This window comes from Calidris pugnax, unplaced genomic scaffold (genome assembly GCF_001431845.1).
Source record: "Calidris pugnax isolate Ruff unplaced genomic scaffold, ASM143184v1 scaffold41, whole genome shotgun sequence".
Lineage (NCBI taxonomy): Eukaryota > Metazoa > Chordata > Aves > Charadriiformes > Scolopacidae > Calidris > Calidris pugnax.
This window is the reverse complement of record NW_015094509.1, coordinates 23577281-23596218: the sequence shown is the minus strand read 5'-3', so window position 1 is coordinate 23596218 and position 18938 is coordinate 23577281. Positions and strand designations below refer to the sequence as shown.

General features: G+C 38.5%; 1 protein-coding gene across 1 annotated transcript in view; it reads right to left on the bottom strand.

Annotated features, from left to right (window-relative positions):
- Nucleotides 1-18938, bottom strand: part of TG (thyroglobulin) — a 150501-nt gene that overhangs the window by 72037 nt on the left and 59526 nt on the right. Inside the window, exons 35-39 of the mRNA XM_014965221.1 lie at nucleotides 17511-17576; nucleotides 5724-5858; nucleotides 4416-4580; nucleotides 3519-3741; nucleotides 1062-1155 (exon numbers count right to left, since the gene is read on the bottom strand). Of these exons, the coding sequence (XP_014820707.1) occupies nucleotides 1062-1155; nucleotides 3519-3741; nucleotides 4416-4580; nucleotides 5724-5858; nucleotides 17511-17576 (683 nt within the window). The remainder of the gene's footprint in view (nucleotides 1-1061; nucleotides 1156-3518; nucleotides 3742-4415; nucleotides 4581-5723; nucleotides 5859-17510; nucleotides 17577-18938) is intronic.

Below are 18938 nucleotides of genomic sequence, written 5' to 3'. Positions count from 1 at the left end.
CAAGGAGCAAAGACAAGCCTATTTAGTCTATCAGATGGTGGCAAATGCACTGCTTTCAAATACGCTGTCTTGAAAGCAGCACTCAGGCAGAGATGGCAAACTGCCTGGGACAGTGACCTGATGTTTTCAATAAGCGCTGACTGTTCTTAAGGCAAAATGACATTCTGGTGCTGCAGGGAGAAAGCAGGCTGCTGGTCTTTCTGGTGATTAAAAGGGCCTGCAAGGGACTGTGTGTGCTGCTGTCAGATAGCTAGACTAGCTCTTTCTGACATGTAGTATGACAGACTCATAAATTTCTATTATAACCACCGTCACCTCTGAAAATTACCAGTACTGTGGAAAAAAAAAAATCTCCTGTGCTCTGGGCCCACTCTTCAGTGGGATTCACATGTTATTCAGTATTTTTATCCCCAGCCCCCCGGGGTTTGGCCAATCATCTAAGCTTGGCTTTAACTTGAAGCTTTATTTTATATCTGTTTGGAATGAGAAATTCAAGATCTTTCAAATGACAGCTTCGCAGATTGTACCATTCACCCAATTGTCTTTAAAACATCTATTTTTATGTTCTGCGGGCTGGGCACAAATCTAGCATTGCTTGCTGCCCTCATTCCTCAACAGCTCCCATGGATGTCAACACAGGACCAGTAAAGATGAGGGTGAACAAAACCTCATCTGCTGCCTTTCAGGTGGTGTAAGTGCTGATGTGATATGTTGCTTTACATTATTCTGTCCTGGACAAATGGTCTCATTTCAGGGACACTGATGTTTTTGTCCTTAATTTCTCCTCCTTTGCTGCCACCTTCCTCTTGTGTTTTGTTTCCCTCTTTGTCTCTCATTTCTAGCTTTTTAATTTGCTTCCCTCCTTGTTACCCAAACACAGCTCACTGAAAGCCTACAGGGAATACTCTTGCACCAATACAAACAAGAGAGTGCCTAATTTAACCTTGCAGGGCTCTATGAACACCACATGAAAAACAGTCATTCATACCAATTAAAAGTACTTTGAAAGGAGACAATGCTCAGCTACAAAAATAGAAAAATTCGACTCCTCTCCTACTTACAGTGGTGGCAGGAACAAAGATGTTCAGATATAGACAGTCTTCACTGACGGAGTACGGCGGGGCGTCTCCGTCTCCTGGCTGCCAACAAGCTGCCCTAGAGACATGGATTGAGAAAATTACAATAAAAAAGCCTGTATTTTTTTTCCACCGTTGCTATTTCCTAATATTTTGATGCACTAAGTTCATAAAATCTTTAAATCTGTAGATTTCAATCCCACTTAAAACTCTGCCTACCTATACATTAGTAACAACTATGAGTTTGTATATACACATCCAAATGCAAAAAACATGTATTTTCATGTCTAGAATCCTTCCCTCAGAAAATCAGCCTCATTTCAAAAAGATTAGAACTTGAAAATAAGCCTTCAGAAAACTCACGCTTTTCATAAAGTGCACAAAATTAGCACCAGATGTAAGGGGAGCAGGACTAGGGGACTCAGGGGCAGGTCTCCCCCTACTATTGCCTGCACACCTAAATAATTCACATCTTTTGCTAAAATGCCAGTTATTTATTTGAATTTCTAATAGTCTGTGGGTTACATTTATTTATGTTTATTTTCATTTCTAATGGTATGTGGGAAAATATGGTAAGTTTAAAATTTTATTGCATTTTTAAAATCTTTTTGCTTTAAGAATCATAGCAGACCATTAACAGTGGCCAGCAATGGTAAAAGTAATCTTTAAATAGGAATTCTGCCAGCCAGTCCCATACAGAAAATAATTTTCTGGCCATCATCTGTATGAGATTCATGTGCTTGAGCTCCATCCACAATGAGAATCAAGTGCATGACTTTTGCAGTTCAGATATAAGCTATTTTGAAGCCAGTTCCTTCTCCTTCACATCCATATTTATATCACATAATGAGTTATGGAAAAGCATCGCAAGTTATTAAGGAAGAAGCCAAACGAGGCTATGGAAAAGACAGTAATATCTCAGACAATCATTTCAAAATTATCATTTTTTATGTCCTTGTAAAATTTTACACTGCAGGTATGAAGAATTTAATAGAAAACCACAAGTAAAAAGACCAGCTTTAATACAATGCTACAAAATCTTTCCATAAGGGAGGTTCCTAGGACAGAGATATCACTCAACAGCTTTCACACTAACATAGAGAAGCACCGAACCAAAACTCCTCAAGCCATTTTGGGCCGACAAAACACAAATTCCCAGGTAGGAACCCAAGTAGAGCAACAGGTCTAAGGCTACTAATCAGGTACCCTTCAACAGGGCTGCAGGAATCATCACCTGTGCTCATGAAGATTTTTTTTCTTTTTTTTTTTTCAGCAACTCATCAAGATTCCCAGCACCTCCAGCTCCTCATGCCAGGACCGACTCCGGGGAGAGGCTGCCACCTGCTGAGGCAAGTCCACAGCTCCTCCAGCAGCTGGAGACTTCAACAGCAGGAGATTTTTTGGTTTGTTTTTTTTTTTTTGGTGGAGGGCTTTTGGAGGTTTTTGGGTTCATTTTTTTTTTTAATCTTTTATCAAGTCCAGGCTGATAAATAAATATTTCCCTTCTGTCACTAATGGCACTCTCCTTTCATACCTTGTTTCTTGTTGTTGTTGCATTTCTATTTACTGTGGTTTGTGTTTTTTTTAAATAAATCCTTTGTTCTAACATGTTCCACAGCACGCTAAGTATTGTCACCCAAACCCTCTTTTCTTCAAGAAATACACATTCAAAATTTGTCGTTTTGGTTCCCCAAAGCAACAAAATTAAGACTCATATCCTAAAACTAAATGAAACACAATCATGCAGACAAAGGCTATGCCCATGGAGTGCCTCCAGCCTAAGCTCACCAAACAGCAGTGTCTGTACAGCCCTGGAGAGGCAGGGCCAGCCAACAGGAAATATTAGATGCAGCGACTTCAGAGAAATTTGGCCCATCTACTAAATCCAGTTCTGAGTGCTCATTTCCTCTTAAGGCATTACCTAAAATGTTTATAACTTCTGTACTTCTGTCCAAGCCATTTAATAAGTATTTGCTTTTTAATAGTTTTTGGACTGAAAAGACTATCTGGGTGCTTCAGCCTGATTTTCTAGACGCCTCTAGGCAAAGAAGTTCTATATGAGACCCACAGGTTCTGGTTACATCAGCGTCAAAGAGCTGCTTTATGGCTCAATAGGAGTAAAATGTATTTGTATAAAAATTATAAATACTTGTATAAATATGCAGAATGAAAATGGACTGACAGCAGACAGTCAGTGGGGAGTTATGCATAGATTCAAGGCAATCAATTGGAATCTGCGTTTTTTTTCTTGAGGTGCTTACATAGATTAATATATAGACAGAGAAATTATTGTTTTTGTTAAACAAAGTCCCAAACTTCTATCAATCTGTACCCTATAGGTTTTTTTTCAAGAAAGAACTGAATATTGTGGTCATCGCTCCAGCTGCTTTCATACACCTGGATGGACAAGCACTCCTGCAGATGATCAGAGGGGTCTCTTACCCAGCCACAGTAGCATTCCAGGTTTCCACCCAAGCAAACGGCTCTGGGGGACTGAAGCGCCTCTCTGCAAGGGGAGGTGCAGCGTATGGGATCCCCAGGAACTGGCTGATATTTCTCCACTCTGAGCCAACGCGGATCACCTGGGATTTGCCCACTAGATCTCCATGGGATGGGATGTACACAGTTGGGGTTAAATCCGATTCAGAAATGGGCAGAAATAAATCTATTCGGGAGGGAACAGAAGAAGAATAATTTTCTTTTTCAAGTTAGCACCATTTCAGAAATGAAAATTAATCCAGTTTCCCTTCATTTTAAGCTGTTAAGTGTCTGATTCACTTTAAATGAAACATAGGTAAATTTGTGTTGTTCTCTTCCTATAAAATACTTCCTGCTATGCTAGATGTTAGCTACTGGGTATGAACATTTAACTTTCCAAACTCTTATTCAACCATTTCTTCCAGACCAGACACCACATTAGAATATAAATCTGAACATTTCTACAAAAAGGGAGAGAGATTTTCAGACTTATTCCTCTCCCTTGACACTTAATCTACTGCAGATGAAGAGGAAGGAGCTGGATTTTTCTTGCTGGTTTTTTGGTTTGTTTTTAATGTTCTGCACTTTCCAAAATGTCTTTTATAGACCAAACTTCCTTTATTATACCTGCTACAATATTAGATGATAACATTATGATTTTGTGCATTTTTATGAAAAATAAATGGGGACGTTTTCCCATTTCACTTGGCTGTAGCTCCACAGAAACAGCAATGGGCAATTGTCTAGGAGACATCCAGACTGCTTTATGCCTACTGAGCATTTCCTCACACCCCTTCAAGCAAATTGTGCACAGGGCACCACAGTCGAGTTCCTGCCTCCACAGCCTTCACCTGCTCTTACCTTGTCTCCTGTAGATATATGTAGCTGGCTCTTTGAGCAGAACCCAGCAGCTGTGTCCTTGCAGGCCATGTTTGCATATCTGCGTATCAGGGTAGAAAAGGCATCTTATAGCTGAAGGCTGGATTTCCAATGTAACCACTGTACATGACTGGTTCTTTGAACAAGCTGTGAGGTAAAACGTGAAGAAAAAGAGCAGGTAAAAAAACATATGCTTAAAGTATTTTGTATGACATTGTTAGAAGATGCTTAAAATAAAAGTTTTACAACAGATAAAGCAAAAATTATTCTGCTCTAAAGCAGAATAACAGGACATAAATGATTCCCAGAAAATTCTCCAAAATAGTTAAAGGAGAAAAGGTTATATTTGGTTTATACAGGAGTAATATAGCAAGAGAATTTGTATCACAGCTCTTAGGAGAAGAAAAGCATCTTCTAATAAAGTACTGAAGACCTCAGCTGAACTCAAACAGTCCCCAGGGGAATGTTTCAGAATAAGAAAAGTGATCCTCTCGTCCCAGTTTGTGCTCAAAGGTGGATATCCAACACCTTTCCTTTAGAAAGGTTCCTTCAAACAGTTATGGGAGAAGGAAAGGGAAAATAATTACACTGCTCACCTTCATAGGGTGAGGACCATCCACTGCAGAAAATGGGACCATTCCAAGGGCCATCTTCTATGGTAGGTGGGAGCAATACCTTCACTTTTCCTTATTTCTACCACTCTGTGGCATTTGAGGCTTTGCTAGTCATGTGGAATTAAAGGACTCTTTGCTGTCTAGTCAGGCTCTTGATTAAAGTTCCCTTTGTTGTTACTGCAGCACAACCCTGCTTCATCTCAGCTCTCAGTTAACCTGCCTTCACTCACCACAGCTACAGATAATGGGAGATGGCTCTACCACCTGTCTCACTTGATAAGCACCCCTTAACTGTTCTTTAGAAAATAATTAATAATTATCCCTTTAATTATTTGCTACAATATTCTCTAAGTTGTACAATCCCTGAAGAAGCAGGAGGTCTCTGTGCCCAAGAGATGTCAAAATTACCCAACCCCTGTATGACACTTTATGTCCATCGTATCTTTCACCAGATATTTTTTTTTTCCTTCTCTCAAAATCACAGACATTAGGGTAGTCTTTAAAAAAATAAAAAAAAAAAGTAAAATCAATGTATTTATGTAAGAAAGGGGTTAGGGAGGAAGGAGAGAAGATATTTGTGGTGTTTCTATCTCATGAGTTGATTAAAGGTCCTTTCAAACCTAGATGATTCTATGAGCCAATATTTTCTGTAAAGCTATGAATAAACATTTCTTACCGGATAGACAAAAGTCTCTGGCAGTGGAAAAGTCATTGGATATATCTCTACTAACTTGCACAACTTCAAAGTTTGAGATGGATGAATCCATGAGAACAGAGGACATGTTTAAGGGTTGCCATATATCCAAATACTCTGTAAAATGAACCATACAAAAATAATATAAATAGATAAATCATTAATAACTTCAGAGTAAAATAACAGAGAGGGAAAAGCACTGGAGAGTTCCGAAATGACTTTCACCTTTCTTTGCATCAACAGGGAACAAATGAAATATAATATTCAAAGGCTTCTGATTGACTAGAGGGTCAAGTCTCATCTTCAGAAGTCATTTAAAACTAAATTTACAAAGGTATTCAATTAATAAAGAAGTAAATGAGGAACAGCTCCATCCAGGTTTGCATGTAAATCCAACCAGTTTAAGTAAAATATTTCTGAACAGATGTAATTACATTAAGGGACGTGGGTCACAATGCCTGCACGCGAGTTCCTGTGCAGGTACAGCCACTAACTTCTTGGAAAGCAACTGGGCATTCTGCACGACTGAGCACTCCCAGAACCTCCAGCAGACATCCCCACATCTGTCTCAAAAAGGAGCTGGTTTCCTAAAGTAGGCTTCACCTCAGTCACCTGCAAGGTTGACATCTACAGCTGAGTTAATTAAACCAGACTCCTTGTACTCTGAGGAGGAACAAACAGTTTACTATACAGTACCTCCATCCTGCTTTAGATATCTGCTTTTGGGTGGAACAAATCACCCCCAGGAATTCCCTGATTACAGGAGGCAGATGTCTAAGTTGTGTCTATAGGGAACCTCATGTGAGTAGCTGAAATGGAAATGTTTACGTTGTCTGCATACATCTACATTCAGAGAGCAAGTCCCAACCTTACAGACTAAGTGAAACATTTTTCACAAATGCTATATTATTTTCACTTCCCTTATAAGCAATTGACCAAAATCCCACAGTAGCACATACAATTTTCACAGATTTACAGACTTTTTTTTCTAAAGGTCATAAGGATTGTTTTGATCATTTTAATTTGATTTCCTAAATGGAATAACCTTAAATTTTATGAGCTGTTCTAATGTCATGTAACTTTTATATAATTCTGATTTAATTTTATTTCATATGTATATATAACACAAATATGTATATATACACCTGTGTATATACACATTTACAAACGTATATTCACATATATACATGTACACACGTATATGCTCGTGGGAGTGTATGTATACACATACATACTGACTCTAGTATTCATAAAAAAATATTCTTCTGTCTCACGGTGCATTTTAAAAAAATGCCACCAACATTCTTTTCTCATACACAAAAAGATAAAAATATCCTACAGGCTTTTAATTCTGCACACAGAAGTCAAAAAAGAAAGCTTGGGAAAGAATGGGCCTTTAATTATTTTCATTCCTTTCAACAGTTCAGTATGTTTTAAAAGCAAAAGGGTCCTGCTGTGGCCACTGAGTTCTAGACAGGAGATTGGAATTACCCTCTCCATGTAATTTTAGGGGGAGGACAGAGCTGAGTCAGCTGTTGACTTGCTATTCCTGGTAAGCAGATCTTCCTTGAATTCATTTACTACACAGATGCAAAAGTTATGACTGGTCATTTCATTAAATATTTCTTATAGTCTTCTGAGAAATGAGTGACTTGCAGAGGTGGCCAAAGTTTCCTTCCTTTCCCTCCTCACAGAAAGTCAGCTGTGACCATACCACTCAACATTAAATCTGAAGCTGAGGTCTGGTGTTGATACAATCAGGGCTGTGGCACACCCTCTTTGCTACTTAGAAATCCTGATGTTGATGTACTTGTCCAGTTGATGAGAACTCAAAACCCAAAAGAGACCACAGACTAGCCTGGTTGCATCCTTCTTTGAGCAAATAGGCAGGAAATAGTGATGACTAAATTAGATTGCAAAACTATTTTATTCCAAATAATGCATCATGACACAGGGCAACTACCACAAGCCAGGGCTCTATATCAGTGCTAAAAGTCATTGCTTTTGGAGCTAAAACCTTCCCCAGGAAGTGTAAGCCTCAAGCATGGATTATCTCCCAGAGGACAAGCTGAAAAAACGTATTTGGTACCACCATTGCCAAGGCTGTTACCTTAACACTAGCTCCTTTGTTCTCACCCTTGCTGAAGAAAATGTCTAATGGATTCATGGAGTGATGAGCTGACCCACTGTACTCCCTACATCTTCCCAAACAGCCAAGCTGTGAAGTAGGCAAGAAAGCACAGGTCCTTTTCAACCACTACAAAATCATTCTACTCCTGTTACATTCGTGGGCAACTTTTCCAAGAGACAGAGACTGAAAGTCTCCAGCTAAGTAAAAATGAAGGTTGATTTAGTATTGCATTGTCATATGTTAAAGAGCATATACTTGATCGTAGAGTAGTAAGGTCATCGTCAGTGCCATATTCAGAGGAAATCTGAACTGGTAATGGAGCATGACCCTGCAATCACAGCTTGACTTGTGCAACAGACCTACTGCACTGCACTTAGTTTTTTTTCTTCCCCTAGAGCACTGACTATTCAATTGTTTTAGACAAACACAGTGATTTTAGTCATGTGGAAATGACTACATTTCATATTGTCAGTGGTTTTTCTCTTTATTTTAAAACCATCTAATATGACCAGTTGCATGACCCATATTAGAAAATGTCAGCATCTACATCCAGGATGGCAGTTTGTGGTATTTATTTAGAAAGATACTTAAAAATAGAAACAAACTCTGTAAGTGATGGAGAATCAACCATTAATACCTCTCCAGAGATTATCTGCACTACTAGATCCCCCAAGTCTTAATTTTCCAGATTATATCTCATTGGTTTGTGTTTTCAATTATTTCTTAAATATCTTTTTTTCTGAAAACCTGAACAAGAAAAGATTTTTTTTTTTTAATCAATATGTTTCTACATAAGAGCAATGTTGCCATCTTGCACTGTGTACAGTACTAGTAACTGAGGTCCTACTGCTGAAACAGAGCTTCACATTACTAGCTGTGGTTTCTCCAAAAAAGAGCCTTGTCTGGATTCCATTGTAAGTCAATAAGTCTGGGTGCATCAGTGGTTGTGTAAGATACTTCACCAGATTGACTCTTTCCCCATAGCTTCCCTGACTCACCAAGTGACCTTGGCAGGTCTCATAATTCTCAGATGTCTCTGTTTGTTCAAAGGTCAAACATTCAGAAGTGTTCCTGCTAAGCTAAACTGTACTCTCTCAGGAAAGAAATCCAAAACAATTCCACAAAAGGAAAAAAAATCCTTTTATTTATACCTCTGACACTTGAATTTGGCCTCCTGTATCTATTTCCCTGAGGTTTACTAGCTTATTGTTACTAAAATCTTTTGAAGATACTCAAGCTTGTGAGTGCACACTGCTGTTATTAGACACATGTAATGTGGTCCGCATTTGATCACAAAATAAACTTCCTACTTCTATATTAAAAGATTTTTATTTTATCCCTTTACATGGGATAGAGTCAAGTTAGTAACATTCATTTTAAACACAAGTAAGACACAACGGGCCTTTTGCAGACCTTGCTAGGCACAGAAGAGCGAACACTCATGATGCAAACATCCATAGATCATCAATTCATACCTAAAACATACCTATTCTTTGACCACCAACCCACTCACTCCAAACTCCAACCCAAAAAACAACCCCTTGTGTGTAGTGGGAGGTTGCATGGATCACTTCTGTGACATCTGGGGCATTCTCAGTCCTGGATGAAACATTCCTAATCTCAGACCAGATTTAGATAGTGAGACTTCCAATGTTTTCCCTTTCTGATCTCCTGCCCAGCTGACCACAGATGTAGATAAATACAGAAACACTAATGCTTATTTTAATGACAGAGCAGAGCCCTTTAACCCAGAGCTGTCTACGGATGGCACCACTGTGGACATTGCCAGCCAGCAGTTAGCTGCAAGTGAGAATTTGGCTATTAGTTGTTTCCTTTTTCCCTTTTCCCGGCAGCAGATCCAGCAATGCCCACAGCCATGCACAACCACTTCATTACTTGGGCCAAACAGAACTTTCCATGGCTGATCTAAACTTGCCTCCTTCAGAAACTGCTCTCACAAGGCACAAAGCTACAACCTGGCACCGCTTCACTGAAAATGCATGGTGCACCTGCTGGGCTGGAAGACATTTCTGGTTTATATATAGGTTAAGCTCTGACCTTCCAAACCACATTTTGGCACATGCTTTGATTGGATAATTACAGCACTCTGAATCCAGCCAGCTCTGTAACTTTTATTGCAAAATTATAGATGTCCCATACAGAGAGCCTCGCTCTTCCAGATGTTCTTGTTTGGGTAGGCAAGGTTTAAGGCTGGATTTGCAAAAGGACTCACACTGGCCTTACTCTGTTCCCACTCAAGTCATAGGATCACAAGATTGGAATAGATTTCCTGGGGGCACAGAGTTCAGCCTCCCACTTTCGCAGGCAATGACATTATAAAATCCTTTTCATAAGTCACAAAAGTTTCATCACTGACTTCAGTGGGAGCAAAGAGGGGTCAGTTCTGGATTTGCTGAAAAATTTGACATTTGAGATAAGGACAGAGAGATACAGAAGTGCAATAAAGTAACAAGCTAAATTTAGAAGAAAACTTGTGAAGTTGAGGAGGTACATAAATCAGATGAGGTTAACATGAGGTTAAGGAGGTACATAAATCAGATCTCTGGGTTCAGTATGGCTAATTCATGTTTGAAAGGCAAATTCTCATCTTAATTCTGAGATTTGTGAGCCGTATTTAATAGCCTTGACTCAAGCCAAAAACATGCTTAAAGACTGAACTCAGTGCTTTATATTCCCAGCATTCAGAGATTTTTTTCCAATGAAGACTGCTAACCTGTCTGAATACCAGCAAGCTCTCTGTATACCAACAATCTCCAAAACCAGAAAATCATCAACTCAGAGTGGACCTTCAGAAAATATACACTTTCTAAAATATAGTTGCTTCTCATTTTTGTTCATCCACTGAGATTCGAAGAATTCAAAAGGAGCAATTTTCTCAAAACTGCAGCACAATAACTATAATCACACCTCAGACAAATATGTCCCAGACTAAGAAAGGTGTTATTTACGGCCTTTAGCAATGAGCAGTCTTGCTATGCTCATGTTAAATGCAAGCATTCTGACTCCTTCGGTAGTGCCAATTGTAGTAAATAGTATACTAAAAACGTACCAGATATTTATCCAGGTTTAAAATAAGCTATTTTCAAAAGATTAAATGTTTACAAACAGAATAAAAATTGAATTTAAGACCAAAGATAGAGTGATTCTACACCAAAGGTCCAATATGCTGTATGAGGGAATGGTAAACCACTTCTTGAAGGTAGATAAAGGGAGGCTGCTTTTGTTTCAGACCAAAGATCTCTCTGACATATCCTCAGCGTTGTGGGAAAACAGGAAGACAAACAATGCTATTAACCACCAAAGTCAGCTACATCAGCACGTGTACTACCATCAGCATCTCTGCTGAGAATGGAAACACCCCTCATGTGCTGGGGTGGCCCAATTCCCACGTCGGAAAACCCCATAGCCACTTCTCAGTCCTGCATCGAGGGAATAAATCATTAGGGCATCACAGGAGGTAGAAATGGATGGGACTAACAGATCATTACATCCATATGACTGTGTTTTCTCAATGAATTACTTGATTTGAATGGAGTAGAAATGGAGCCCATATGATCTGTTTATGATCTGCAGTCCCATGCAGAGATCACCATTGTCTTCTAGCAGTTGCTAATCTAAGATAGATACCCATATCCCATTAAAAACTGAGGAACCTGAAGACACAAATGCTCATTAAAGTTTGGATAATTGCTGTATACAACTCATAAATCTCATATTATAACAAAACATAATAGCAGAAGTTACATATCAGTTTCACTCCTCCCACATTCTCACATGCACGGGAATATTTGCAGGCTCTCATTTGCTTTCAGCACAAGTATTCCTTCTAAAAAAGCTAGGTAACATGTTTCACAGGTTGTTTTGCTACTTCCAGTCTTAACTGTAAAGACATAAAAATGTCCACAGCTCAAACTCCCGTGCATAGATCATTTCAATAACAGCATTATGCAGCTGCAAAATACGAATACATAATTTCTCATAAAAAAACTTTCCTTATCTTCTGATATCTTACAGCTTGGCTGTAGAAAGTTCCATCTCAAACCAAATTGTGGGACCCAACTGTTTTCTCTTTTATATAACATTCCTCCATATTCACACAACCCAACAGAGTTGTTACTTAAATTCTAGCACATGATGTATTAGCATTTTCAGCCCAGGCAGTCTTAAAATAACATTTGTCCTCCCATCATTAAAGGTCATAGATCATACCTGAAACTAGCCACAGATGGTTCCATACTCAGTGTCATCACAGCACATAAACTTCTTCAGGGGAAAAAAATGCTCCAAACGTAACAAGTTGGACTTTCCCAGTCTGTTCAGCCTATTTTTCAAGCCTTATTTCTCAGATAAGAGAAACTACATGAAAATCACAACCGACCAGCAGGAGCGTGCTCTGCTCCATGTGACAGATGTACAGAAGAAAAATAAAAGTATTCATTTAGTTAAAGATGAAAACCACACATCCAGTTAAATGCACTAGAGATCAGTGATGAACATGACTTGGAGAGTTTAACCTTATATCAGAAAAGGTATTGCAAGAATACAAATAGGCAAAAGACATTTAAGCCACAAAAAAATGATGAGAATTCAGGTAAAAGTGCACTGCTCACCTCCCTCCTGCTCGAGAGCAGTGACCTACAGGCATTACAGAGCACTGAGTTCCCCCTTTTTTGTGGGATAATTGGGCATCTAATGAGTGTTAGAAATGCCTAGCAGCACTGCTTATAGGCAGAATAACCCGGGGAATCCAACAGGAGCCTCCGGCTGTCAAGAGGAATCACAGAGCTACAATGGGCTGCTGGATGAATAATCTGGTACAAATTAAAGAACGAGAAAACCCCCAAGCCTTCCCTCTTGCTGTATCTCTCCTGAGGTTAGCCTCACATGGGGAGAGGACTTTTTTGCACCTCCCCAGTGGCTTCAGGCTGCTCTATGAAAGGGCATGAAAAGAAGCTGCTATTGAAAAGTATTTCTGGCATTGCAGGTTCAAAGGCCCAGTGGTTTTAGGAAGATTACTGCTCATGAACATCTTAAAGAGCCCTGATTGGGAAATAGAAGAAAAACAAATACATGTTTTTACTCAGTTTATTTAGAGAGAGTTTCAGTAAAGGACACTCCAGCAAATTATTTGACAAAAGAATTTGGTCTCAACTTTTCATCTTTCAAATCTGTAGTGACTGCAACAGAACTCCTCTTTGTGTAGAGTGGGATTAACAGGGTGGACAGTACCTTGCAGCTTTTTGGCTCAACGATTTCTGCCTTCAGGCAGATACTAGGATAAATTAAATCATTCTAGCTGTCCCTTGATAATTTTGAGCAGTTAAAGAATAAAATGAACAAAAAGTGACATTCTGAGTTTAAATAACGCAGAAAGTGAGAAACTAAGATCTGGTAACGGTCTAAAGAAAGACAATCTAGCTCTGAGGGAGCTGGCTTAATGGTAGAACAAATGGACAAAAAAAGTGGTTTGTGGGCAATAAAATTTTCTGTTAAAGTGTATTCTCCAGCTTATTCAGGGAGAAAATGGAAAATCTTGACAGGTTTGTTCGTGTTGATTTTTTTGTTTGTTTGTTTTGTCGTTTGGGGTTTTTTGTTCTAAATTAAAGAATGGCACTTCACCATCTCCAGGGCAGAAGGATTTTACTGGCTCTTCAGAGGTGCTCAAATCTAAAGCGACATCTTTCCTTAAGGGTAGAGATAGAGAATTGGTAGATAACAAGCCTCCTGCAGGATGTCCAGAATTCCTGAAACTGTACCTTCATACAACTAGATAAGCCAGGTAGTGTCAGATGTTACTTCAGCCTGCAAATCTTGCTCTCCCAACCATATAAGGAAAACCAGCAAAGTAGCCAATAGCCCTATTAATTTCAGATAGAAAAGCTGAACCATGAGTGAACATGAGAGAAAAGACCTCTTTTCTCTGAAGGCTAAACATTAAAACAGCTTCTCTGTACAATTGCGAGATGAATATCGGAAGATAAGGAAAGTTTTTTTATGAGAAACTAGCCAGTTTTCAGACAGAGCTAAAAGACAACTTGATGGAAAACCATTTGAGCCAAGATGCAAGTCTGCCCATTTCTCTAGCTTGATGAGGTTCTCTGAATGGCAGCACACCCACCTGGTCTATGAATTTCCATAACCTGCCCCCTTCAGCAGCAGAACCACATTTTCTCTACCCTTCCTTTTGCTGCCCACATACTTGTGAAAATCCTTCTCATTGAGGCTTTTTCTATTGTTCAATGACTGCACCTGCCTCTACCCTCTCTATCAAGAAGAACAATGAGTAAAACAGGCAAAGCGTCTACTTCCCACAAGACTGAAAATAAGTGTGCTAATCTGGGTTTCTTCACAATATGAAGAATTTCCACAGGGCTGGAAACACCACAGACATGGAATGAAGTCAGCACCCTGACTGCAAATGGGTGGAACCGAAGTGCTGGGCACTCAGTCCTCAGCATTTCAAATTGGACAACGAGAAAATGAGGCAGTCAAATATGTTAACTGCCTATTAAAATATAGGCCTTAATTGTGCTTCAGTAAAGTCAGACTCTAGATGGGACATAACATTAACTTCACTATTTCACAGAATATTCTGGCAAAGTATTCAAATTTAAGTTTCTTTCTGATATTTTGATGGAAAGTTTTAAATATATTTTAAAAAAATATATAAATATATATGCTTACATGCACACATATACACATACGTACACACACAACCGTGCCCTTTACATAATGACATTTTCTTACACTCACCATCTGGTTACCACACAGGAGGCACAATATAACTTTTTTTCCCCCATGTACAAACAGTACCATAATGTAGCAAATTCAGTCACCGCTAGTTTTTCTATGATGCCCAATCCGAAAACCATTAATCTTCTATAGCATATATTAATATAACATATATAATCATAAAGAGTTTGGAAACAATGTTTTTGAAAATTTTCCAAGACCACGGACAACGTGACAGACACTGAAATTTGACCTAAATAACCAGGCTGTTACTTTTACTATCAAAATGAGGCAGAACATAAGAAGGACAGATGGTGCCCAGTTGCGTTTTGAATGTGTTGCTGCACACACTGGTGTTAGAAACCCAAATAGTACAGGACACCAGTGCTAATTTGTCATTTGGGCTAGTTGTCATCTTTGTCATTCAGTGACTTCTCCTGACTGCTGTCAACCACTCTGATCCAGAATTCTTCCCCTTCATAGGAAGCTCCGCTCACTTGGGTGGTTAACCAGACCTTTGCAAAACAGAGACATACCCACTTGTTCTGCATTTGGAAACATGACCTGGAAATGGGTGTGACAGACCAAGACTCTTCCTGAGGCTACGATGAATACCTTGCTGTGGCTAAGTTCTGAGCAGTCTTTAGAGTAGAAAGCAAATGACAGATAGAAAGGCCTAATTTCCTTAAGTGCTGTTTAGGTCACTATTTTCCTAGACTTAAGAAAGCAAGAATAGCATAAAAGGAAAATGACAAAATTACTACAAAGTTTCATAGTGGGAGGAAGAATGCTTTAATCAATAAGTTTTCTACATGCCATGGGAAAAACAGTTTGCAAAGGAGTTGAATTGCCCAACCTACACATTAGCCCACTAGCTCCTTCATTTTAGACAAAGACATATTTTTCTTACCAATAAAGATAGATGTTTTGCGTCTATTACATTAAAACAATCATTATAAAAGCACAAATTCTACTAGTAATACAAACTTTCTGAACATGATCATGACTGGTAGTCATAGATATGATGATGAAATGGTAAGTAATAAATTCTGAACTCAATATTGAATATTAACCATCTCCTGCAAGGCCAGTTGCATATAGATTATGAGAAGACAGACACAAACAGATTAAAAAATTTGCTCAGATCAAACAAATAATCAAGGGCAGAGATTGATGAGACTTCAACCTTAAGTTAGGTTGAGTTATCTAATGACTAGTCAACCTGCTTCCTTTCCGTTACGCACAGCTTTTAGCAAATATGCTGTATATTTCTGGAAAGGACACATCAGGGAAGCCTGTAGCTGTTGACAATTTGCATATATCTTTAAGGCGCAATAAACAAAAAGCCCTGAAAGACAGCAGTTAAGTTTCATTTATTAAGAGGACCCACCCACTTTTAAAATAACTCTTGAGTACCATAAGATTAATTTCCTGCAAGACTGAAATAAATTTTTCTTCCCAATACAAAAAAAAGAAAAAAGATGGTTTCATAGCAAGTTACTGCCTCTCTTCAAAAGTGGGACCCAACACACACCTCAAATACTATATTTTTTGTGATCCAGTTCTGAAAATCTTTGAGATAATACTCCCACCCTTGCAGAAAACCACAAACAAGGATTAGAGGCAGCACAGTTTATCATCCTTCTGTACCACCAATTATAATGCACTATAAACCTGACTCTTAATTTCTGGAGGAATTTTATCCTTTTTTTTTTTTTTTTTTTGAAAACCAGATTTGCTAAATTTGACTTTGCATCTCTAGTGTAATTTTTTATTTGGAAACTCCTTGCTGCTCCTTCCATTCAGCATTACTGACAGGAGCTGCTGGTGATTTGCCTAATCTGTCATCCCTCGCCATCCTGGCAAGCACCAGATGCTACAAGAAAGGCACTAGAAACCCCACAGCAGTGGACAATAAAACAATAGACAGCTTTTCAGGAGGCTGTCCTTGCCAGAGCTTTTCTTCCTTGGCCACTGCACTAACATATGAAGTCACGTCCATTGAAAGTGACGTGACATCCACACTTATAAATTACATATTTCTTCATTAATCCTGACAAATATTTTGCCTCAGTGATCTCTTGTGGCAGTGAGTTTGAGAGATATCCAGCATTGTGGATAACAATAATTTTTCCATTTAAATGATACACATTTAATGGAACAAAAAGTTCCGGGGAAAGGGGCCACAAAAAAAAAAAAAAAAAAAAAAAATAGTCATTTGAATTTTTGGGAAATTTTTTTCTTTTTTTTTTTTTTTTTTTTTGAAAACCAGATTTGCTAAATTTGACTTTGCATCTCTAGTGTAATTTTTTATTTGGAAACTCCTTGCTGCTCCTTCCATTCAGCATTACTGACAGGAGCTGCTGGTGATTTGCCTAATCTGTCATCCCTCGCCATCCTGGCAAGCACCAGATGCTACAAGAAAGGCACTAGAAACCCCACAGCAGTGGACAATAAAACAATAGACAGCTTTTCAGGAGGCTGTCCTTGCCAGAGCTTTTCTTCCTTGGCCACTGCACTAACATATGAAGTCACGTCCATTGAAAGTGACGTGACATCCACACTTATAAATTACATATTTCTTCATTAATCCTGACAAATATTTTGCCTCAGTGATCTCTTGTGGCAGTGAGTTTGAGAGATATCCAGCATTGTGGATAACAATAATTTTTCCATTTAAATGATACACATTTAATAAAAAGAATACATGCTGTATCTGAATTAATAAACTCATGGGGTAAACAATCATTTTGTTATAATGTCTTTGAGTAATATATAAAAATATTAGTAATGTATAAATATATAATAATAGTAATATATAAAAAATATATATACAAAAATAGAGGATGTGCCCTTGTTTTAGCTTAATATGTGAATACACTTACCATTTTCTGGCCTGAGAGGTAAACTAACAGGTGGACACAGCTTAGACACGGTATTCTTCAAGTCAGCTAAAAGCAGATAACACAGAACATTTTAAAACAATTATTCTTGAAGGTTGAAAATTAAAACTTTAATATTTCCAGTAATACATCTGGTATCTGAATGCTGCAACTTCTCACCCCAAACAGCAAGAGTAAGGATGCAAGGCTGCTTTGATATCTCACTCATATGCGACACCATATTTAAGTTCCCATATTTATATACATTCCCACAAACACTTTTCAAAACACAGATATTTATGACCAACTCAATTCAGTAGTTCTCTGTTTTTTCCCCCTGTATTTGGTTTCCTATGTCATAAGAGACATGAGATTTTCTCTGCTTCCTGATTAGCAAACTGGATTTTTTTAAAACAGGAATTAAGAACAAGTCAGTTTCCAACAGGAATCTTTTCAAATTAGAATTCAAATAATCATTTATATTTTCCACACACAAAACTTCTTATTTGGTAACATTTCCCTTAAAGATCTTGTAATTTTAAATAACAAACAAGAAGTTTCCCCTGTGCATTTATATTTTGTAAAACATTTCAGCTAATCAAATCAGTTACAGATTCTCCACTAAAACAAAACAGAACACCATCCCTAGAGAAGCTGAAGACAGATCAGATTTTCTGTTTGCTTCCTCCACTTTGCACTGCACATGCACATAACCAGTAGGTTCAGGAGTTTTACCATTCACTTTGACAGGGGTGAGGATTTGGAGCTACACAGAGCTCTTTTTAAAACACTACAATATGTTCCTCACTGAATATGCTGCAACCATGACTATACACATGAAGTCAAATCACTAATGAGCAGAGCCACGTGGGCAAACAGCTCATACATCAATTTAACATACTATGAAACGCGGAGACACAAGTACCTTCCTTCAACAGAAAACTGTGGACTACCAAAGCAGTGGAAAACCAAAGACCCTGTTTTATGCTAACGTCCCACTGCCTACAGTAAATTCCTCCTTCAGATTTCACTCATTTTTCCCATTTAGACTCAGAGCTTTCTTGTTCCTCTTCCTGGTTCCCAGGCGTCCAACACACCAGCACAACTGACACAAATTTTGGTCTGCAAATATCTCTATTTGCATAAACATCTGTGCATTGCCGTGCGTTATGGTGGAAACACATCTGAAGCCTTTTCACTACATAAGGAAACGAGACCATCTCTCCTAACACTATCCCCTTTGCATACAGCCAAAGCTCCTCTTCATCATCCTTCTGTCTGTGAAGTAAGAAAAGTACTTTATTTTTAGGTGGCTTTTATTATCAATGAGAGGAAAAAAAATTCCAAGAAGTGGAAGTTTATCTACACCTGTCATCTACTCTTCATTTTGCCTTTCTGCCATTTGTTGTTCTTACCCCCTGTTGCCTCTCA